The sequence below is a fragment of the Mandrillus leucophaeus genome, unplaced genomic scaffold (genome assembly GCF_000951045.1).
Source record: "Mandrillus leucophaeus isolate KB7577 unplaced genomic scaffold, Mleu.le_1.0 Scaffold1352, whole genome shotgun sequence".
In the NCBI taxonomy this organism is placed as follows: domain Eukaryota; kingdom Metazoa; phylum Chordata; class Mammalia; order Primates; family Cercopithecidae; genus Mandrillus; species Mandrillus leucophaeus.
Window position 1 is genome coordinate 155,194 of NW_012101313.1, and position 23,801 is coordinate 178,994.

A 23,801-nucleotide genomic window follows, 5' to 3' on the forward strand; every position below is an offset into this window, starting at 1 on the left:
GTGAGTCAGAAGGCATGCAAAAGGAACCGTCTCAGCTTGAAAAAATGCTTGAAACTCCAAGATTTCAAACAACCAATGATGAAGTTAGGAAACAGAAAAAAATTTCAAGTATTTAATCGAAGACAAAAGAAGGAGTTTTGGCAAGAACCATATTTACTGTCCATTGCAAGACCACAGCACCACAGACTATGTTCTTTCAAAAAGCAACTGCTCCGGCTTTAGCACTGACTTCATAAGTGACAACTGTCCTGAAGGTGGGTAAGGCAAAGGATGTGAAAACAGCAGTGGGGGTGTGTCCTCCCAGGGCTGGCCAGCTCCTGCAATCTCACTGCCCCGGATGGAGGACATGCAACTGGGACTGGGGCTGAGGCTTGGCCCGTGGACGCTTGCCAGTCCCAGGTGGCCTCTGAGAGGCACCCGTCTGCCCAGGAGGGGTCTGGGGGAACCTGGCTGTGTTCCCAGTGCAGGGTGGGTGGTGCTGGCAGCTCCTTTCTCAACTGAATACCTCCCCAGATTTGTAAATTTATCCACGTAGTTAAAGTAGAAGTGCTATGACTTGATTCCCACCCTAGAAATGCCTTCTTCGGCCTGTTCTTGGTCTCCCCTGAGAGTTCCACCCTGATCTGTTTTTTCCTCTACCATCCTAAGTTGCTGGGCGATGTGGTAATTACACTTATTTTCACATCCTTTTAGAAAAACATAGTTGCAAAAATGCCTAAATGTAAACTGGATGCAAAGTCAGACATTTACAAATAAAAAGGTTCAGAGCAAGACTTTGGTTTTGTTCAGACCAGAAACATTTTTAAAAAGCATCACAGAGAGGAAGGATAGTGCAGAGGGGACAGCAGTGCTAGAATCTAGTAAATGCATGGGAAATTCTACCATAGAGTTTGTTTTCAATCCATGTGGAAGGGAGGGCTCGAGGGAGGGGGGCATTATTACAGTCCACCAGGGGTGTCTCCTCCTCTGAGAGGCCGTCGTCATAAAGCAGGGAGTCGGACGGAGTGGACGCCGCAAGGTCCAAGTAGTCCTAGAAGAGAGAGATGGCCGGTCACTCCACGCCATGCGCCACGACTAGACACAACTCAGGTCCCCTGCCGCCCTCAGGGCAGAGGCTCTGGCTGAGTCTCCACCTTGCAACAATCTCCCAGCCTCTCCGGGAGACCAGGGCCAGGCTGCGCTGAGCTCCCAGGACTCCTGGCTAGCCTGGTCCTGCTCTGAGGTCCCCATGGCTCCCCCTGGTTGTTGTCTATTCTGTCTCTTCCCCTAGAAAGTCACCTCCCTGGGGACAGAAATGTGCTCCCTCAGGGTCCTATCTCCAGGGCCTGGAGGGCAGCCCCAGGGGATGCCTCATCCAGCCTCCCCTGGCCCAACTCGGAGACGGGTGGCAGGGAACTGGCCCGCTGACAAACCCTTGGGCTCTGGGGGAGCCCACTGCAGCGACATGCCAGGATGCAGCCCCAGCCTGCAAGATGTTTTCCAGCTTTCCCCAAGGATCCCTGTCATCTAGAACATCACGTCAGGGCTGAGACTTCTGAAATCTGACAGTGCTGTCAGGGTGCACATGACCCTGCTACAGGCACAGGCTCCCCAGCATGAGGGGCCACTTGCATCTGCTCCTTTCAATGCCCAGCTTGAATGTGCACAGAGGGGCCCAGTGTTTTCCTGGCTGTTTCTCAGCACTGTTCTAGGAAGGCCAGAACCAGTGATCACTTCTGTTTAGAACAACCCTGCATTCTCAGGACTTGGGAGTTTTCATCCAAGCGAGACAGTGATGTGAAGTGTTCCTACGGGGTCCTAGGTCCTGCATCCTGCTATCCAAGTCTGAAGAAGTAACAATTCAGTAAATGTGCCAATGTTAAGACAAGGTCTGTGTGTAAACCCCGTGAGGACAGGGCTGTGCTGGTCTTGTTTATTTGGATTCCCAGCCTCTGAGACACAGTACGGGTCCTAGCAGCTGCCTGATGAAACTGGTTGAAAATGTGTAGAACTCACAAACTGTACTTCCAGGCACGCAGGCTGACTCTGGTCACCCCCCGATAAGCTTTGTTTTGCCTACATTCGGCTCTGGGAAATTTAAATGAATTGTTAACAATAAAAACTGGGAGACAACATAAACCTCGTAAAATTCAGAAGACCCGGTCCATTCCTGGCTCCTTTCTCTGCAGGCCACAGGTACCCCAGCAAGGAACCTTTTGGAGGGGCCTGGCTGTTTGTCACAGTCTCCACTGCTCCTTACTCACTGCCCTCCCCCAGCTGGGCTCCCCTCTGGGCATCTGAATTTTGGGCACTTGCTTCAACTCGACTTTCTCATTTTCCATTATGGAAAACAATTTTTTTTGGCTTTGGAATATTTTCCTCCCATGCCTGTCTGTAGAGAGCTCTTCCTAAATGTCAAGAATCTTGGTTTCTTCATGACTTGAAAAGAAGCCCAAGCAGCCTGGCCTGAGAAGGGTTCAGTCTGCTGTCTGCACGCAGGGGAGAGCATGACTGTCTCTCTCTGCACAATCCCACTGTGGCCTCCCACTGGGAACTCTGAGGGCTAAAACCACTGCCTGGGGTGAGGCTGGAGTCTCCCATGCCACTTTCAGCTGGTGGGAATTGGCCCCAGGTACTCACTCTGCTCTTAACCATCATCTTCTCCAGGTCTTTGCTGATGTCCGCAAACACTGGCCTTTTGTCTGGCTCCTGCTTCCAACACTGCAGCATCAGGCGGTACCTGGTGGGAAGAGCAGACAGGCCAATGTGACCCAAGCAAGACCAGGTCTCGGAAGGACAGCCCACCACAGTCACCGCACCCTGCCCTGCACCCTGGGCCCAGTGTGCTCTGTCTCCAACCCCAAAGCTATTTCTGCATCGCTGACATCTCTGAGCCTTGCTGGGACTGGGGCATGGCCTGTCTGCAGGATCCCAGCCCATGGGCCACTGTGCTCAGGTCTCCCAGAGCTGTGGTCCAGAATCCTATAGGCTTCCCTTCCCTCCAAGGGAGATTCATTTTTACTTCCCTTGCAAAGACACTGGTAAACAGCTCACTGGATACTATGCCTGCTCTGGCAGCTAAGTGATAAGTGCCCGTCCTTAAAACTCTCAAGAAGGATGAATTGACTGAGGGCTTTTAGGTGTGGAGACAGACAAACAAGAACCTTTGGCAATCACATGTCTGTCCTGCACTGTCCTTGCTTGCTGGGTGCCCAGGCAGACCACAGTGCTCCAACTGGCCACCAGCTGGGGGCCCAGGGAGGTGGTGCCTGGCTTCTTGGCCCAGGATGCCCCCTCCACGCCCCACTCTATGGAATGCATGGACCAAGCATCTCTGCCTCTGGGCAGCCCTTTCTCATCTGTTCTCGGCCTGGTTTCTAAGACCATCTCTCCCAAGAGTGTAAAGACTTCAACCTCTCAGGTTGCAGCCCAGGCTGCCCCTGCCTGGCTCTGTACCTCCACTCAGGCACCCCTTAACACGTGCCCCCTGGGCCATTTGGAATTACCACCTCCTCCCCAAGTGTCATGCTGGGACAGCTCTCAGCCCTCGAGCTTGTATTGCACCAGTCCCTGCTCTCGCTCATTTTTATAAGACCCCCTAGCAAGCCCACCAGCCCTCAGCAGGGTAGGACCCCCAGCATCTATGGCAACACCCAAGGATGGCTCTCTAACCTCTGCCCTGCCCACTCCCCAGCCCCCACTTCTGGTTTCTCCTGGGGCTGCTCTGGATGGGGAGGGAATGCACACAGGTGTCCCCTCCCTTCCCAAGTGAGGCTGGGCCAAAGCCGGTTCCCGCTCACATCTCCTCGCTGCAGTTGTCTGGCCTCTCCATCCGGTGGCCGGTCTTCAGAAGGTTGAAGAGCCGCTCAGGAGGAATCCCAGGATAGGGGTTGCCCCCTAGGGTCACAATCTCCCACAGCAGGACACCGAACGACCATCTGCAGAGAGCGAGAAGACCAGTGAGTGGCTCCACCTGGCCCTCACAGTGCCCTCCGGGGGGCCCAGATGTCAATCCCCACCACCAAGCACCTACTGACCCTGTCCGCCCCAAACACAGATGCTCACAGATGTCAGCCTGGGTCTGGTTGCTCAGATGGATGTAGTATGAAGGTGCGGAAGGGCTGCCTGCCTGCCTGGCCCCTACTCCATGAAGCTGAAGTCCCTGCCCAAGCCACTCCCATTGGAGCAGCCACACCCACAAGAAGCACATGAGGTTTGGCACTTAAAGGGGTGAGAATGCAGACCACCAGACTCAGAGTGCCTTATATAGTTCTTTCACCATTTCTATGTGCTTGGAAAATTTCATAAAATCTTAGAAGGAAAAAAGCTATAGAAAAACATTTTAACTGTGAAGGAAAACTTGCTGTGCAATGGGAACAATATCATATCACAAAACAGCATCGCATGAGCCCATTTAGGGCAATAAAAAGCATACATGTGCACACCACAGAGCACACCAGAGGGCAGCCAGAGGTCACTGTGTGGTGTGGTCCAGTGACATTCAGTCTCTTCTTTATGCTTTTCTCTCTGCCTTTTCCAACTAGCCTACACTCAGCTTATGTAATTGGGAAGCTGTTGTCCAAATGGTTGCTCACAGCCCACAGTATTTAAGATGCACGTGTTGGCCAGGTGTGGTGGCTCACGCCTGTAATCCCAGCACTTTGGGAGGCTGAGGTGGGCGGATCATTTGAGGTCAGGATTCGAGACCAGCATGACCAACATGGTGAAACCCTGTCCCTACTAAAAAATACAAAAAAATGAGCCAGGAGAGGTGGCGCGTGCCTGTAATCCCAGCTACTCAGGAGGCTGAGGCACAGGAATCGCTTGAACTCGGGAGGTGGAGGTTGCAGTGAGCCAGTATTGTGCCACTGCACTCCAACCTGGGTGACAGAGTGAGACCCTATTCTCCCATCAAAAAAAAAAAAAGAGATGCACATCACACCTCTGCTGACTATAGAACACTTTAGAGGCAAGAATCCTGTGTTTTGAAAGTGATCAGCTCTTGTCATTGGACCTGAATAATGAATTTTTGGCTTTCACCTTTGAGCAGTTTGGGGCACACCAATCTATAAACTCACACAAGGCCATCTTCAGGTGGAGTCCCCAAGCTCCACTTGTGGGTGGGGGCAAGTCACTGGGCACTCTGCCTGAGCCCAAAGCCCTACTCAGGACCACAGGAGGGTAACTGCTGGGCTGGGCCTGTGAGTCACCAAGGGGCCCAGAGGGAGGCGTGGGGCTGGCAAGGGCGGGGGAGGCTGGGTTACTGGCCACCTGCTCTGCTCTCATGCTCTACTGGAGCTTTCAGAACTGCAGCCTGGCCTGGCCCAGCCATTCGCCTCATGAATACATCATGAAGTCCCCTCAGTGAGGGGGTCATTGTGGAGGGCTGACACTGCAGACAGGTGCTCAGGGCCAGTGCAATTCCCTGGCCAAACTGCATAGATGGGCGTCGTGACCCGACTACACATATAAGGGTGTTTCTGTAACCCCCACCCCAAGACAGCAACACCCACACTTACACATCACTTTGGGTGGTATAGATATGATCAAAAAGAGATTCAATTGCCATCCATTTAACTGGAATCCGACCCTAAAGAGGGGATGGAAGAAAGACATTTAAGTTACTCTGACGCTCTAGGAAGGAGGGGTGAAGGAGAAGGCCAGGCCCTATCCCTGAGCTTTCAGCAGCCAGAGTGCTGTAGACACTCCTGGGCACAGAGCTGGCCACACACAGCTTTGAAGGGGCCGGAGCTTCAGCCTGAACCTCCTGGGGATTGCTGAGATGCTGGCGGGAGTCAGCTGCCCGCCCACAGCCACATAGGGCCAGTTTGTCACACGACACAGGTCTGCTGGTGGTGTAGAGCAGTGCTTCCCTATGCATGGGCCTGGAACTCCTCCAGCAAGATCTCTGCTAGGGTTCTGAGGGCCAATGTGTTTGGGAAACCAACATCTAGCATTTCCATGTTGGGCACTTTGCCAGCAGCTACCACACTGAAAGAGCCTTGAGGGAAGGGATTTGTCTGTGTGCCTTGGGGGAGGCTGTTTTTTCTCTCTTATTGTATTGCAGGGTGCTTTTAGTATCTCTGAATGAGTGCCCCCAGCCTCCTACATCCCTCATCAGTGCTGGGGTCTGACCTAACAAATCCTTTCCAGGGTAACTTGAGAAACAGCTTCTCCACAGACAAGCCTGAAGGTGCAAGTCCATTTTTAAAATGTGTGCCTTAGGTTGTAACACAACATTACTGTCACTTCTTTTACTTAACACATTAGGGATTTATGTCCTTAGGGCACTGTGGCTGTCTTGGTAGCAGTGTGTGACAGTGCAGCCTGCACACCTTGTGTAGGAATGCCTTCAGCTTCTCTCCCTGGAGGACCAGTACATCAACAGGAAGGCTGTGTCCACACCCTCCACAGAGCCCGGGCCAACCCCTACCCCTTCCCCTGCAGCAGTTCTGAGATCGGCTGTCACAAGGGAAACCCCAGAAGAAACTGAACAACTCACAACCCCTGGCAACACAAATGACTTTTCCAGACCCCTCAGAGCAAAGCTGAATCATAGGAAGTTGCCTTTTGTGTGTGTGTGTGTGTTTTGTTTTGTTTTGTTTTCTTCTTTTTTGAGCAGGGTCTGCTCTGAACATCTGGGTAGCATGGCCTTTGAGCAGCCCCTTGAACTTGACCTGCCTGGGCTGCCACTGGGAGGCTGCAGGAGAGGGGCTGACATGGGCGGAAAAACTAAGAGGGCCAAGGCAGTTGTCCTGGGACTAGGACCACGGTAGGGAACCAGGTGTCCTCAAGGGTGCCCACTGCCTGTTTCATAGCCTTGGACAAAGCTGGGCTGCGTTTCTGGATCCTGTCCAGGGGGTTCCTATGCCTCTAAACTCACCCAGCCCAGCATCCAAGGCCCTTGTGCAGGAGAAGCCTCACTTGTAAAGCAGTACATTCCTTTCTGCAAAGAATGACGATCCTGCTAATTTCATTCCACCTTTCTTTGAGAAAAGAGCTAAGGTCACATCAGAACGGTGACCTTTATTCTGCAGAAGAGGACTGTTAGTTCCGCAGCATGAGGTGGCCTCTGAAAAGTGTGGCAAGGACCTCAGTCAGTGCTGCAGGGGAGGGGTGCCCTCAAGGCCCTGGAGGAGAAGGACATGCCAGAGGCTGAGCGGAGTCCTAACTGGGTCCTTGGGGACCCAGGGTCAGAAAGATTTGGGGTGAGGGCTATAAAAAACTTAGAGTTCCACAAATCTTCGGTATCTTTCCTAGGTGTCTCAAGGGCACTGCCCGCCCTGTGGTGCAGCTGGGATCTCCGGGAGCCCTGCCTCACCCCCAGGACTGGGCACCTTGCTCCTCTTCACGTAGGAATCCTCTTCATAAACATCTCGGGACAGGCCGAAATCCGAAATCTTCATCTTCCGCCCCTCAGCTACCAGGATGTTTCTGGCTGCCAAGTCCCGATGAACGAGCTGCGAGGAAAAACAGCACAAGTCCTCAGGCCATGGCCCGGCGGCAGCGGTCACTGGCTCAGTCTGGTTTGACCAGCAGAGGGGTAGGGTATGGCCTGGGTAGCGGCCTGGTGAGACCTGGGCCAGGGGGGTGGCATGGCAGGGGCGTGGTGGGGTCAGGGTGTGGCATGGCAGGGGTGTGGCGGGTTAGAGCGGGGCATGGTGGGGGCGTGGCAGGCCAGGATGTGAGTGGCAGGGACATGGTGGGTCAGGGTGTGGCCTGACCGGGGCTGGCTGGGTGCACAGCCATATGCACGCACCTTCATCTCGGCCAGGTACTGCATCCCCCGTGAGATCTGCCAGGCAAATGAGATGAGGTCGCCCATGGTGAGGGCCCGCTCGTCTGGGTGGTCCAGGGAGCTGGAGTTGCGGCTGCCTCCACTGCCCAGGTAGCCGGGCCCCACCTTGCGGCTCTCACGGAGGAAGCCCCGCAGGGAACCATACTTGGCGTACTCCACAATGAGGAGGAGCGGGCCTGGGGGTGGAGAAAGGGGGCCCTGGGCGTGTGGGTCAGGCAGCTCCGGTCTTTCGGGAGCCGGAGTGGGAGGCTGCAGGACCCCCAGGCCCAGCCACCCAATGAGTAAGGGGGCAGACACAGCCCTGCCTCGGGCAGTACAGTTGCAGCTCCGTGGAGATCGAAGACCTTGAAGTCTCAGTTCTCTCTTGAACCACTTGCTCTCTGCCTCCTGCTGCTCGTGTGGGCACCTCCTTCTAGAGTTGCCTGAGGCAGGTGACACTGCCCTGGGAGGCACCCCTCCCTGATGCTAGGACCCCATGCCTTTTTGCCTCCTGGGTCCTGCCCCAGTGCAGGCTGGGGGTGCTGATGGAGGCAGAGACCTGCGCAGATGCAAGGGTTCCCGCCTGGCGCTGGGCTCTGGACGCAGCCTGCTCCCTGTTCCCGCCTGTCCTGCCCCAGGTCCAGCCTCCAACTCTACTGGTGCTGAGCAGAATGCCTACTGCGTGCTCCCGGTGTTTCCCTATCCCTCTCACACACACCCGCACATGCATGCTGGGAAGCCCCTGAGCAGCACGGTGGTTTGGAAAACCAACAAACCAGGCTGGTCTCCTGGATCTTTATCTGAGAAATGGTGGCAAAGTTCCTGTCACGCAGGGCGGGGTTGGGGTCACCTGAGGTCACAGCACACCTAGTGCCCTGTGGTACCCAGGGTACCCTAGTACCCAGGATGCACTGGCCATTCCTAGAGCTCCCTGCACTGCGAGCTCAGCCCGGAACTGGGTGAGGACACATGGCAATGTCACACCAGAGACCTCTGAGTAGCCCTCTGGGCCCACGGAGTGCCACTAGCACGCGGCCCCTCTGATGGGAAGTGCCTACTAAGCCCGTGGACTCAGCTAGACACAAGCTCCAGGCTGGGGCCTGAGCCAGGCTTCCAGAAAGAGGGAGAATAGGAAACAGGGCAGGAGCAGTCAGGAAAGGAAGAAAGAGGGAGAACAGGGCCGTATGGAGCCCCCAGCCTGGGTGCTGTGGCTGCCCACCTCACCCTGCAGCTCGCCTTACCATCCTGGCTGCAGGCACCATACAATTTGATGACATGTGGGTGGTTGACCTGCTTCAGGAGGTTGAACTCTGACAGTAGGTCTCGCAGCTCACTCGGGGAGGCGTTCTCTGAAATGCAGCACAGAGCAGGTTGCAAACGATCCCTCCTGGAAGCCTCTTCCATGACCATACCGGTCAGGATGGACCGGCATTGCCTTGCCCAAGTTCAGACAGAGAGGCCTGCAAGGACGATGCTGCTTGAGGCTTCTCCCAGCCTTTGGGGTCAGTGGACAGGGGCTTCATCCGCCCTGAGGAAGAAGCACCCTGAGGAGCCAGCATCCACACATGCCAGATCTTTCCCCAGTGTCCCAGGGCTGGGCCACCTGTGTATGTGACATTATGTTCCTGTAGTCGTCTTTAGAAGACAGTGGTCCACAGAAATCCCCCTCCTTAATCCTTCTGGAAAGGTGAGGGGACTCCCCCAGGTACCCACGCTGACTTGTGGGAAGAGGCCCTGGAGAAGGTGGAGAGCCATGAAGGAGGTCCACACACCACGATCAGGCTCCCCGTTTCCCACTCCCGTCTGAGATGGCCAGCCTGGAGCCCAGGCATCTCCCATGCTGCTGATGTATCCATCACACACGCATGTCAGCAGCTCAAACTCCGTTAGTTACTAAGAAGACCCACATTAGCACCTGAGATAAAACAGTGTTACCAGTGCACTGAACACCTGACATTCTGGCTTATTCTTAATGAACAGCATGATTCCCCAGAGAGTCTAACTGTAGAGGCATGATGGAAAGAGGACGAGGCACCACAGGGGTGGCCTGCCCAGCACACGCGTCCCGAAGGTGGCCAGTGCTGTCCTGGAATGCCCAGCAGGTGCCTGGGCCTGAAGGTATTCCAAGAGTCAGAATACATGGCTAAGCCATCCCTCCCAGGTCAGCTGTCCCACTGCCCAGCTGTGCCGTGCCACCTCCTCTGTCCTGAAGGATTGTCTGGAAGGGAGAGGACATTTCCAACATAGGAGGAGTTGGGGAGTTGGGGCCCCAGGACCCCTTGGATCAGGTGTGGGCGGCCTGGGGCTGTGCATGGCTGAAGGAAATCCAAGGGTCTCCCCGTATCCCTGGAAAGTCCAGGGTTTTACTGGCTTGGAGGTGAACCCAGTCTGAGGGGCTGGGTAGGCATCTGGAAGCACCTTGTGCTGTGCAGCCCCTGACTACTGCAAATAATTCTTGTGTACACCAACTACTCTCCCTCACTGCCATTCAGCCTGGCTGTCCACAGGACTGGGGCCTGGCCACAGAAGAGGGGGCCACTCAGTGCAGTCACCAGCCTCAGACATGCAGGCCTGTGCGGGTAGGTGCATGTGCCCATCAAGAGCCAAACTTGTGGCATGACTGGGCATGCAGGCGAGATAGGCCCATGGGGGGGGTCTCTTGAGATTGAGGGCCAGTCCTTACTGGTGGTCTCTTCACCAGGACCCCAGGAGACACTGGGCTGAGAGGAATGAATGGGGTAGACTGGAGTGAAGATGGCTATCAGCTCAAAACCAAAGGGCTTTTTAAATGTTTAAAGCTTAGATCTTCAGTGGCACTGGCACAGCAGCACCGCTAGAGCCTTCCAGGGAGAACAAAGTCCTCGCTCTGCTTCTCTAGGCCCAAGTGGTCCATGGGAGGGGTCCCCCAACTGCAGCCGCTCTAAAACAGCAATGGGGGCTCTTCGGGGTCCCATGCTGGGCAGGAGGGGCCTCACCCCGCCCCCTCGCCCCAGAGACTCCCCCAGGTGTACTGTGCCTGTGCCTGGCAGGTACCTTTCAGCATCTTCACGGCCACTGTGGTGTACCCTGCTCTGCCTTTCAGACGGAAGGCCGTTGCCTTGACCACTTTTCCAAATTCACCTTCTCCTAGAGTTTTTCCAAGAACCAAGTTCTTCCGAGGGAATTCCCACTTTGGATCCTCCTATGTTGGAAATGAAGGAAGTGGGAGAAGAGGGAGAAAAGTGTAAGGATGACAGGGGAGGAAGAAGGCAAGACCCTTAAAGGAGCCCCCATGGACAAGTTCCAATGTGCAGAGAACCAGCTGTCATCTGAGCCAGAGGCAATGCTGCCTGTCTCTGTCCAGGGCAGGACCCCACAGCCAGGCCCCTGAGAGCTGCTACATGACAGGTGTGGTCACAGCATGGCTTGGACTCAGTACTCTGACCGTCTCTGGCTCTCGGTCTACTGTCTCCCCTGACCGCTGCCCCAGGACTAAATGAGCACTGGTCCAGCCCAGGACCTCCGGCTACAGTGGAAGTGTCCAGGGCAACTTCTCTACATAGCCACCCCTGCAAAGAAAGGCGCCACCATGTTCTGCCTCCAAGTGTGGAACCACTGCTCCTCCAGGGCTGCCACCTGCCCTCACGTACCTGTTTACTCTGCCTGCTGGCACCACCACCCTGCCCTCCCATCAAAGTTCTATCCACACATCGGGCCCACTTGGGACTGCTTCGGATGCCTTCCCAGACCCCCACCCCCAGTGCTTGAACTCTGACCAGGGAGGCCAAAGCCTGCCAGGATCCAGGAACCCTCCCCCGATGTGCCAGCTATGGGCATCTGTCACCCCCGATCTCCTGCTCCTGGGCTGTCCTGGTCTGGCCCCCTGTTCCCTGGGAAGCCACAGTCAAGGTCAGTGTCAACATCGCCATGGCTTCCCTGCGGCTGTCACCTCCACAGCTGGCACTGGAAACCCCTTTACCACACTCCAGAGACTGCAGTAAGCACATGAGGGCGACATCAACCTGATCCTCTCAAAAACTGAGGTTGAGTCACGGGTCCAAGACCTGCTGCTGATGAGTGTGACTCTGGAGCTGATTGGGGTTAGGGTGGTGGTCTCTGCCAGCAGCAGCCCAGACCAGTGTGGCCTTCCTGGGCAGCCTCGCACAAACCCGCTGGGTTTATGAAGGGCTCTGGAGGCTCATCCTAGAGGCCTGCCACGAGAGTAAGCTGCGGCCAGGCCAGGACGGGAACCACCAACTAGGAAAGCTGGTGGGGAAGTGGCAGTGGCCACATCTGGGAAGGCCTCCTTGGCCCATACCCTTACCGAGGGCTGGGTGTTGCCTGAACGGAGGCTCCAGGGCCGAGGCCTCAGGCTGAGCTGTGCTGTGGGATGTGGCCCCTCCCAGGAATCCCAGGTCACCTCCCAGCCTGAGATGGCAACTGCCAGGGCCCTGTGGCCACTGGGTGCTCAGTTTCCTCCCTGGAGGCTCCTGCCGAGGAGATATTCACGCCACCATAAGCTGCATGGCTCACCGTTCACTCACACCCTTGGCTCTGAGCCTCTTTTCCTCCCAGAACGAGGCTTGGCTTCCAGCGCCCTGGACAGTGCTAGTGGGGACACTGAAGGGGCAGGCCACCACCAGAAGAGGGCAGAAGCACCACACAGCAGGCCTGGCCGGGACAGGGAGGCTCCAGGGTGCTCAGCACAGCCTGGAGGCTCTAAGCAGCACACGCAGACCTGCACGCCAGGCTCTCCAGAGAGGCACCCCCCTCTGATTTCAGTGTCCCTCCGTCCACACTGCTGCTCCCCTGCCCGATGCTGCGACCCTGACCACTGCCTCTCACCTGGATGGGAACAGCACCTCATCATAGTTCCACCCCACAGACTGTCCCCACACAGCACCCTACAGAAATAGGGGCAGAGCACGGGCCTCGTCTGCCCAGTGTTGGCAGTCCCTCACGGGATAGCCTCCTCTCCCCAGCTGGCCTCCCTCCCTGAAAGGCATCTGGGGAGGGCAGGTGGTCTTCCCTGCCCCATAGGGACCCTCACCGGGATCTTGAAGGCATCCACGGAGACCTGGTTCTCCATGGAGTCGAGCGAGGGCCGGCGGGCGCCGGAAGAGGAGTAGCTGACCGGGAAGGCCTGGGCGGGCCTCCGAAAGGTCATCTCAGCTGAGGGGATGGGTGGCTTGTGGGCAAACTTGTGGTAGCGGTGGATGCAGAAGGCAGACAGCAGCACCGAAACGATGAAGGAGAAGAGGACGGCGGCTGCAATCACCGTGCGGCACAGCTCGTCGCACAGTGGATCTGTGGGTGGGGGTGGTGTGAGGCTCCAGGCCCAGAGGCTTGGCACCACTGGGTACAGGCTGCTCATGCTCCACCGCATGGCTCTCCAGCCAACCATGTCCGCACCAGTGGGGAAGTGGCCATGAAGGTGTGGGAAGGCCTGAGAACACCCCATTGGGCATGGGTACTGCCATTTACTGCCCCCTCCTAGACTACTATTGCCCTCTTACAGATGGTGACAGAGGCTCAGAGAGGCTGAGCAGCCTGCCAAGGTCACACAGCAGAGGCTATGCTCACTACACCAGTTGGCACTGGAGGGCTGGCAGGGGAGGTTAAAATTTTCCTCTGTTCCAAATGTCTTTGGCATTTTCTTTATGAAAATGTTAAGTGGCTCATGATGTAGGGCTATATAATACCGGAAAACTCAATACCAGAAATGTGTCCCTGTGCTCAGGCAGAACTGCATCCCTGAGTATAGTCAGTGTGGCTGTGCCACCCACCATACCTGTTGACCTTGAAATGTGTTCCTGGGTGGGTCCCAGATGCATGGTCACAGGGATAGTGACCTGTCACCCTGACAAGTTGTTTGGTGGAAGAACTGCTTTTCTGGCCTGTTCATCATAGAACTTAAGGCCAGAGGACACTTTATAGGTGCTCTGGCCCCTCTCCTGGGTTGCACCAATGGAGTAACAGAGGCCCAGAGGGAGGGAGGGAAGTCTCATGGGGCCCACTCGCCTCCCAGCAATTTCCTCCCTTGTTGGGACCTCAGATGTGCTGTTGAGACCTCCATGGGCCCAGGAGGTGGGGGTGGTCGTGGCTGCCACCCACTCACCCTGGATGTCTTCGGGCTCGCAGAAGCACTTCTCCTCCTCAGGGAAGCAGTTGCAGGTACCATAGCCAGCTTTAATCCCCCGGGGCTCCCCGGGCTCATGCCCGCCGACAATGCTGCCCCCTAAGGGCAGACATAGCCCACTCAGCCCCCTGGGGTGCCTGACCACCCCAGGCCCCCATATTTCGAGGGCACTGTCCCAAGGAGCCCCCTCCCCAACTGGTGTTGCAAGCATAGGCCCAGGGAGGCCAGGCGCCCAGCAGCTTGGCTCAGCCGGGCAGGGTTCGGTCACAGTGCCTTTCTGAAGCCATGGGTGAAGCCAGGCCCCCTCCTAACATTTCATCTGAACAAAGGACTCTGCCTCCAAAACTGGAGCCTGGTGGCCTGACCAGCACATTGCAGGGTCCCTTGTCTAGCTCAGGGCCACACTTTCCCTGTCAGTGTCCCTACTGACCATTCTCTGCTTCTGAAATCTGTGTATGCCAATTTCTGGGGCCTCAGCAGGGACCTGGACAGTCTGTGTGTCCCTGCCTCCCCCCGTCCCTGACCCTCCCTGCTCCCTCCCCATGGCCAGGGTGACGCTGAAATGCACAAGAGGCTCAGCTTGATGCATAAAACTGACAGCCCTGGCAACTCTGGCTGAAGTGCATGTGGGATCCAGGTTTCCCCTACTATCTCCTACCTGTTCCCATGCCCTCATTAAACCCTGCTTACGGAGGCAGTCCTGGGGGCAAATGTTGATGTCTTGGGTCTCCACGACATCGCAGTGGCCATCGGGGCAAGTCTTGGTGCTGGGAGAGCAGGTGGAGAAGTTCCTGGTGATCCCTGCACAGGACACACAGCAGGCTGTCACCCACGTGGGAGCCCTGCCACATGCCCCCACCACCTCCTAGGCCGATCCTGCCCCTCTAGGGAGGAGCAAATGGAGCCCTGAGCAGGGAAACACCACACACAGAGCCTTGCCAGCGGAAGCATCCTGGGGAGCCACAGCTTATGGGAGAGGAGGTATGGGGGGTTCCTCACACAGGTGGCCCTTACAGCAAAGCGGCCAGGACCCTCTCAGGGCTGCACAGTGAGGGCCCCTCATGGTGGTGGGCACACCCAGGCTGGCCTCTGGCTGATGCAGACAATGAGTCCCCTGCCCACACCACATCCCCTGGACGAGGACTTCCCAGAAAAGGCCATTCTGTCCCCAGCACATCCCAACTTCGGTTCAGACCTTCCCAAGTCCAGAGTGACTCCAGCCTGGGGACCATTTGCTGTATTCACAAGCCCTCTCCCTAGCCCTGCACTGCTGCCCATTATGCTGGCATCGTGAGCCACGTGGGGGATGAGGTGCCAGAAGCAGATCTGGAGCAGGGAGAGCCACCCCAGGCTGGCAGGGCCCCAGGACCCCGTTTCTACCGGTGCCGTTGCCCCTGCAGGCATCCCTCGGGCGTTTCCAGGACCTACCTTTGCCATCTCCTTGCCTCCACTCACATCTGCCCGTTGGGGAGCCCAGGCCGCCACACTCCTCACACTCTGGCCGTCTCTTGCTGACTGCACAGGACAGGGGGCAGCCCGCCTCCTCGGCCACATCTGCAGGTGGCAGACAAGCAGGGTCACAGGGGGCTGGCCTGGGTCCAGCGCCCAGCCAGTGCCCAAGGACAGGGAACAGTACCAGCTGAGCTGCCTCACAGATGGAGCCCAAGGGGACTGGAGTGGCAGACCCAGGACAGCAAAGCCAGTGCCAGGAGCACAGAGCACAGGGCAGGGTACAGGACATCATGGTCACAAAGCGGGGGTCACCTGGGCTGGGGTAAGTACAGGAGGAAGGATGTGAGGGCAGCCAGATTCGGCCAGCGACGCTGAGGATGCCCTGTGGGACCTGCATTTCAGATACACAATGAATGGCATGAATGGCAGCTGCTCAGCATGTTCCTAAGAGGGCATGGATGGGCCTGGAGGTGTGTCTTTCGAGAAGCTGCAAAGGTTGCATAGAACACACCTATACCAAAAAACTGCCTGTTGTTTACCCAAAATTCAAATTTAACCAAGGTCCTGTATGTTATCTGGAAGGGACAACCATTTATTGCTGGGTCACTCAGGGTAAAGCTGGTCCATGCCTTCCCCACTCCCCAGCTAAGCCTTGCAGCTGTACTGTTTTTCTCAAAGGGCAGCAGGCCCAGGCTCCGGAAGCCCCCAGGTCGCCCACCCATTCCTTCCTGGAGCAGGCACTCACACGACCCCTCCACCGTGACAAGCAGCTGGGCCTGAGCCTGCCTGGAGGTCTGATGGTCGGTGGCCACCACCATGTAGTGAAGCTCAGCACACTTGGGCCGTCGCAGGGCCTTGGTGTCGTTCACAAACAGGATCCCCGAGGTGTCCTCGGCCGAGGTGACCACCCCTAGTGTGCTGCAGTTGGCGCCGGAGGAATGCAGCTCGTACTGGACACTGATGCCACTGAACGCCTGGCAGTTTTCCACACAGACTTTCCCGATCTAGGGGGGCACAGGGGAACACCTTAACCAGGCTGCTGGACCGGCCTGCAGTGGCCTGAGGGTAGAGGTTCCCACACAGCCTGAGTTCTGGAACAGCCCCCAACTGAACCTGGAGACAGCAGCCCCGCTGAGCACCCTGTCCTCCATCCCCTCAGAGCCTGCAGACCCACCCACCTGCCCCGGCCCTGCCCTGCCCAGCTCCACTCAGGCCACATGTCACCAGCTGCCTCTGTTCCTGGGAGCTGGAGGTCAAAGTAACCCAGGGCCTTGAGGTTCAGTTTGGTGGCAGGAAAAGCCCCAGGCAGGCCCTGACTTAACCCTTTACTCCCCTTTTCTCCCTCACTCAGACACCAAGGCCACCAGAATGTCTCCCACGCTCCTCCCCAGGTGCCCCAGCAGTGCTCTGGGGACCCCTTACTCCTCCCTCAGTGCACAGGGTTTAGAGGTCCACCCTGCCCTGGTGTCCCCTGGTCAGAGCACTGAACCCCAGCCACAACACTCGGGAGCATGGTTGCCCCAGCCCATGCAGGACCAAGGGGCCTCCCTGGGACTTTGACTAGAGTCCCTGGGAAAGAGGGGCCTCTTCTCCTGGGGATGCCAGGTCCTGGAGCCAGGACCAAGGGGCCTCCCTGGGACTTTGACCAGAGCCCCTGGGAAAGAGGGGCCTCTCCTGGGGATGCCAGGTCCTGGAGCCAGGCAGCTGAATTCTTTCAGCCTCATGGCAACTCTTGCAGTTGCTTGAAACCAAAAGTTCCACAGATGGTGAGACAGGGGCCAGTCAGAGTAGGGCTGGGCTCTCCCAGGCCCATGTGACCACAGCAAAAACCAGCCTCCTGGGCCTCCTCACTTCCTCCTACAAAGCCCACTTCCAAATTCTCTTGTGACTCTCCAAATTGTCCAGGGTTCCTGTCCCTAATTCACAGCTTTACAAACTGGGGAGAGGGGTGAGACCACAGTGAGGCTGAGGCTGGACTGGGATTCAGGCCCTCGTTGTTCTTGAGCCTGACAGAGGGCAGGTGACTCACCTCCAGCAATGCCTGCTCCTGCCCTGCCCCCTGTGAGACCCCCAGGTCCCTCTGCCTTGTCGCCCCTCCGTCTCTGATCCCTCTCCCATTAAAGGCCATGTGGGTGGTCGGGGAGCTTGGATATGTCCAAGGGTGGGCTCCCTTATGGGCTGGACACAGGTGGCTGACAGGAGCTGATGTGGGCACAGAACCACCTGAAAGAACTGGCCAATGGCCCTCTGAAGAGGAGGCGCTGCGGGCTGCTCTGCGAGGGAGAGCGGCATGTGAGACCATGCGTGCTGCAGTTTCAAGTCAACTTAATAAGTGCTTACGAGAAACATCCCAGAAAGAACGCCATGACGTGCAACACTGGCACCTGCAGGCAGAAGGGATCACACCTCATGCCTCATCTTCTTTAATGAGTATTTATTACTTTTATGTTTTCTCTTTCTAATCATTATTTTCCAAAGACAAATATAAATGTACGCTTTTTAGCAAACCTAGTTACAAAAGGTAAAAAGTGGAAGCGTTTTCTGCCTCCCCCTGAGGGCATGACTGTGGACAGCACTGTGATCTCTGCACACTTGCAGATCCCCGTCAGGAAAGATCTGCTTTTGCACAAAGGGAGTCACGTGGGACCAACATCTCTGCAAGCCACTCTCACTTACCAATTTACCAGGAAGATTTTTCCAAGTCACCATATATGTAGATTTACCCAGCATTGCTCTTGCATTTTTGAAAAAGCATTTTAAAGATACCAAGAATGGAAAGGGGGAAAAAAGAGAGGCCCAAGGAGCCCCTAGCCCCGCCCACTGTGAGCTCTCCCAGGCCTCTTCTGTGCACCCAGCTGTACCTCCTGGCCCTGGGTTCAGGACTCCACCCAGTCTACTCTGTGCTGGTTGGGCCAAGAGGCAGTGTCACCTGCCTCCCTGTGCCCCCATGTCCCTTGGCCCTTCAATCTTCCCCAGACGGGCAGTGGGTGTGGGCTCACCTGGGCAAATCGACGAGCCCTCCTGCTCACAGAGAGGGAGTAGCTACTGGGCAGGTGCAGGCTGACCGGCAGCACCGACACGTTGAAGTGGAGCAAGAGGACGCCCGCTCCTGGGCCCTGGAAGTCCGAGTCATTGACCAGCACAGCCAGCTGCATGGTGCGGTTCTCCGAGATGGAGAGGTTCCGATTGAGAACCAGCCCTGCAGGTGGGGGCACAACAATGACCACCGAGCTGCTCTGGCTGCTTCCTCATATGTAGCATGCCTCTTCCCAGACACAGCTCTGCACACACACTGGTGCAAACATGCACTTTCACACGTACAGTGCCATGCGACCGGCCTGGGGCTGGTCCTAAGTTAGCACCAATGTTCAAATGTTGGGATTTGCTGAACTGAAAGTCCAGGGAACCCTTCTCAGTTTGAGGCAGCCTGTGTGTGTGTGTGTGCATGTGCACGCACTCTATGAGGTGTCTGTGTGTATGATATGCTTGTGTGGTATGCGTGTACGTGGTATGTGTAAGTGTGTAGTATGCATGTGTGTGGTGTCTGTACATAGGGTATTTGTGCCTGTATGTATGGGGTGTTTGTGTATCGAGTTGTAAACTAAAATTAAAATCTTAAGTCTCCAGACCAACTGAATAGATCCCCTCTTGGCCAAGAGGACACTAGAAAAACCTTAAAAACAGAATTCTGGGCCACGACAGGAAGGCAGGGTGGACTTGCCTTATTAGGCCCTCTTCCTGCTGGAGTTTGGACACAACTGACCATCATTAACATTAAAACAGAGATCATAAGACTGACAGAACAGACTCTTGTGGCAGTAAGATACCAAATTATAAACAGGACCTAAGGCCATGCCAGGCAAGGGTTAAGTAACACCCTACAAACCATAACATTGGTTTTCTTTTTTGAGACAGAGTCTTGCTCTGTTGCATCTCATTGCAGCCTCAACCGCCCAGGCTCCAGCCATCCTCCCACCTCAGCCTCCCAGGTTCCTGGAATCTAGGCATGTGCCACCACGCCTAGTTAATTTTTCGTATTTTTTTGTAGAGACAGGGTTTCACCATGTTGCCCAGGCTGGTCTTGAACTCCTGGACTCAAACAATCCATCCGCTTCGGTCTCCCTGAAGTGCTGGGATTATAGGTGTGAGCCACTATGCCTGGCCCATAAAATCTTGTTAAAAACCTTTTTTTTTTATTACCCAGGTATAACGCGGTTTACTTTCCATCCTGACCCTGTATAGCATCACGCGACACATAGCAGGCCTCCTTAACATTCCTCTGTACTGACCTGAAGTCTTTAGGCAAAGCTTAACTCTTTCAACCAACTGTAAATTAAAGAATCTCTGCATGTACCTCTAACCTGTAAGCCCCTGCTTTAAGATACCCTGCATTTTGGGGCCAAACCAATGCATACCTTCCAAGTGTTGATTTATGTCCTTGGTTATAACTCCTGTCTCCCTAAAATGTATAAAAGCAAACTGTAACCCCACCACCTTGGACCTGGGGACCACGTACTCAAGGTTTCTTGGGTTTGCGTTTTCTCCAGGTTGTGGTCACTCATCTTGGCTCAGAATAAACCTCTTTAAAATGTTTTACAGAGTTTCGTTTTTTGGGGGTAACAGGGTGTGTGTGTGTGTGTGTGTGTGTGTGTGTGTGTGAGACATGGGGGCTTAAAGGTCTGCATTACCAAGGCCCTGGGAAGAACATGCTAGAGCCCTCCAAACAGCTCCCCCAGAGCATGGCAGAACTCCCCTCCACTGCAGGAGCCTCCAGCAGACCCAATGACCCTGCAGGCCAAGTCTTGGAAGTCATGCCGTCCGTGTACCTGCCGCGTGCTGCCGCTCTAGTTCTCATGCGGTGGAAACAATGATGGGAGGGGCACTCTGGCAGACAGGGTGTTCAGTGCCAGGGCAAGGAGGCTGTCTCCCTTCTGACAGGTGGGGCCTCCATAGGCTTGGTGAGGTGGGGAGGACTGAGGAATGAACAGGACCAGGCCAGGCAGAAAGGGGCGAAGGACCCATGGCCTGGGGTTCCCCCAGACACAGACCCCAAATGCAGGTGGTTTATTTGGAAGGCGATCCCAGGAGAAATCAGCAGGAGGTAGGGGAGGGAGGCAGGAAGCAAGGCCTCAGCTGAAAGGTGCCCTGCAAGCAGGTGAGCATGGTGGCACATGTCAGGAGTCAGGCAGGACAATGGGCTCAGAAGCCCTGACCTGGCTCGGGGCTGCTTCTGTACACTAGACTGTTTAGCAGAGAGCTGATAAGGCTGGAGCAATAATCCCTAAGCATCTGAGATACCTTAGGGGCAATGATGGAGTGCCAGGGGCGGGAGGAAAGCCTCAGGTGACATGTATGTTTGCAATCAGTGGTGAGCCCTGGCGAGGTTAGCATGGGGGTGTGGTAGGGCCCTGCCAGGGTCGGCCATGGTGCAGCTCAGGGAGAGAGGACCCATGGTGAAAGCCCTGCTGGTGGCTGGAGGGCAGGTCTGGCAGAGACACAGGAAGTGCTTCGAAGAGGGTGGAGGGGAAGTGGCTTGGGCCACAGAGGGCCATGCCAGGTGTGCATGTGTGTGGGGTGCTGCTTGCCCATGACGAACGAGCACCTCATTTCCTGGGGGCCCAGCCAGGCCATGCCACCAGCCCCTCTTACTATAGTCATGTACAGTCGCCCGCACGAAGCTGCCGTTGGCCTGGACTGAGGTCTCGTTGGGCCAGTGCTCCACCCGGAAGGTCTGCTGGGTCCAGGTGTCCCCGGGGAGCAGCGTGCTTGTGTACCGCCTCACCAGCTCCCCTGACGCAGGTACCACGTCTGCATCGAAGACACGCAGAGTGGCCACTACAGTGTCCTGCAGGATGCAGAGGGCGTTGGTCAGTGCAGGTGAGAGTGGCCCCTCAGACCCCCCAAAACCAGAGACCTCAGGATGCTGCACGTCCCACGCAGCCCACAGGTGGACCAGGTGTGCGTTGTCAGAGCCAGGTATGGGGACTGTCTGACCTAGATTCAAGTTCCCACGGGGTCACTGGCCAGCCTGGCCCAGTCACCTTCCTTGAGCCACTGACCCTCTGTGTAACAGGTGCAATGTAGACCTCTTATAGGGAGAATTACAGCTGATGCCCAGGCACCCTGCTGGCAGGTCCCATCAAGGTCCCTAGAGAGCAGAATGAGCACCTCCACTCTCCCCTGAGGAAGCTGGGCCCTACAGGGTGAAGGTCAGGTCAAGGTCACACAGGAACAGATGGCAGAGCCGAGATCCGAGGCCAGGTGTACATCAAAGCGCTCTGCTCGAAGCATCCTCCTCCCCCAGGCTGGAGGGGGTTGTGAGGAAAGCCGCGGGGCACCTGGGATGGCTCTGCGCACCAGGCCTCTGCTGTCACCCCTAGGCGGCCCAGGGAGGCCCACACAGCCTTTACTCACAAGGTGTACTTTCGGTCAGACCTCCTTTCCCTGCCAAACCTGCACGTGGTGTGCCCAGAGAAGCGGCACAAGGTAACGCACTACCTCAGTCCCCACGCCCACTCTCCCACGGCCCCGGCGGAGTGGGCCGGTTGCAGGAAGGCCTGAGGCTCAGCAGGTGGCGGTGGCGCTCCATCAGCGCGAACCGGAGAGGGGCGGGGCGGGGCCGGGCCGGGCCAGCGGCGATCCGCCTTCCTGTCCCTTTCCAATTCCCGGCACCGCTCCTGGTCACTCAATGGCCCTCCCGTTGGGGGCTGACTGCTGGTAGGAGGGAGTGCCCTCCCGGCAGATGCTCCCCGCCCGGGCAGCGCGCCGCGCCCGCCTGCAGCGGCACAAGTGTGCCCCAGACGCGAGCCCTCGGGCCTCATCCTGGTCAGTCCCAGACTGGGCACCCAGGGTTCCCAGCCTCCCAAGGCAAGGCCCCGCTGGGTGCTGACAGGACTCCCCCTTCTCCTCCCCCTAGGACAGAGGGGGCCGACGGAGACGAAGGACAAATGAACGCGTGAATGGTCGGCCACATGATTGGGTGGCTACACGGACACTAAACCGACAGAGAAACGAACTGCGGCGGGAGACAGACACTGGGTAGACCACAGCACGCGCGAACAAGCACCTCCTTCCGCTTGAACTCCACCACGGCGCTGGCGGTGTCGACGCCCGCGGGGAATGTGGGCGCCGAGTCGTCCTCGTCGTACACGGTCACCGGGAAGGGCACCATTACCACCTCCTCGCGCGCGCCGGCGTGCACGGTGCACACGGCCACCAGCTCGTACTTCTCCCGCTGCTCGCGGTCCAGGGCCCAGCGCGTGCTCACCTCCAGGCTGTCCGGGGCGCAGCGGAAGGGCAGACCCTCACCTGCGCACCAAGCAGACAGGGGCCCCGCGTGATCGCCAGCCGGGAGCGGGCCAGCCGCCTTTCTCGGGAAGGGGGCTCTGCGGTCAGAGCGGGGCGCACACCGCACGCCAGCCGAGGACCCAGGCCTCCCCTCCTCCGCTCCACAGGTGAGCGCAGCGCTCCGAACACGAGTTTGCGCTTACGTCCTGCTGCAGCTGCGTTCTCACTCATGCTGGTGGGGAAGAGCGGGGACCAGCACCCTGAGCAACCGGTAGGGACTGGGACACCCCTCCGTTCACCCGGCCTCGATCCCTTGTGTGGGGAAGGGTGGCTCCGGGTCAGATCAAGCCGCACTGCAGCCCTAGAGAGCCAGCTACTGGCCTTGGCTGCTGTTTTTTTTTTTTTTTTTTTTCTGACGGAGTCTCGTTCTGTTGCCCAGGCGGGAGTACAGTGGCGCCATCTCGGCTCACTGCAACCTCTGCCTCCCGGGTTCAGGCGATTCTCCTGCCTCAGCCTCCCGAGTAGCTGGGACTACAGGCGCCCGCCACCACGCCCGGCTAATTTTTGTATTTTTAGTAGAGACAGGGTTTCACCATATTGGTGACCTTGGCTGCTTTTTAAAAAATGTTAGTTTTTTTTTTTTTAAATTATGTATATGTTCATTTTAGAGAACGTGAGAAATAAAGCCACGATTCTACCACTTGAAAACAAACACGGTGGACATCTGGGGTATGATGTGACATTAACGCATAATGATTTCTGACCGCCTAGTGTGCATCGCCACTCTACAACTCCTTGTCCAGTGCGTCGCCAGGCTGATCATCCTCTGAAGGCCGGATGTTGAGGCAAAAGCGCATGCTCCGTGCCCTGCACGGCAGCTGGCGCTCAACATCACCCCTGAAGCAGGGCCAGGAACCACAACACACTCTACAGTGAGCCTGCCCTCGATCTGTCCTCCAGAAATAATCCAGAAAAGGGGGCATGCTGAAGGCGGAAGGTCACCGCTGAAGACTCCACAGCCAACCCCAAGGAGGAGGGGGGCAACTCCACAAGCCTCCCAGGCAGAACCATGCCTTGCACATGAATTACACATGTGGGAAATGCTTATCATATAATGCTTTCCTCTGTCAAGTGTGATTACAAAAAGAACACTACTAAACTAAATTTAATGACATAATTTTTAGTGGA

At 56.6% G+C, this 23,801-nt stretch overlaps 1 protein-coding gene across 1 annotated transcript; it reads right to left on the reverse strand.

The window, feature by feature from the left end:
• Positions 1–99: 99 nt before the first annotated feature.
• On the reverse strand, positions 100–22,808 carry RET (ret proto-oncogene). The gene is made up of 16 exons (XM_011973193.1): positions 22,393–22,808; positions 20,976–21,171; positions 18,326–18,525; positions 16,072–16,330; positions 15,303–15,428; positions 14,565–14,675; positions 13,854–13,973; positions 12,786–13,042; positions 10,790–10,937; positions 8,998–9,105; positions 7,739–7,953; positions 7,317–7,439; positions 5,499–5,569; positions 3,780–3,917; positions 2,620–2,719; positions 100–1,030 (listed from the first exon to the last, which is right to left on the reverse strand). The coding sequence occupies exons 1-16, from the start codon at positions 22,495–22,497 to the stop codon at positions 851–853; spliced, it is 2,457 nt and encodes an 818-aa protein (XP_011828583.1). The 5' UTR covers positions 22,498–22,808; the 3' UTR covers positions 100–850.
• Between the last annotated feature and the right edge of the window lie 993 nt (positions 22,809–23,801).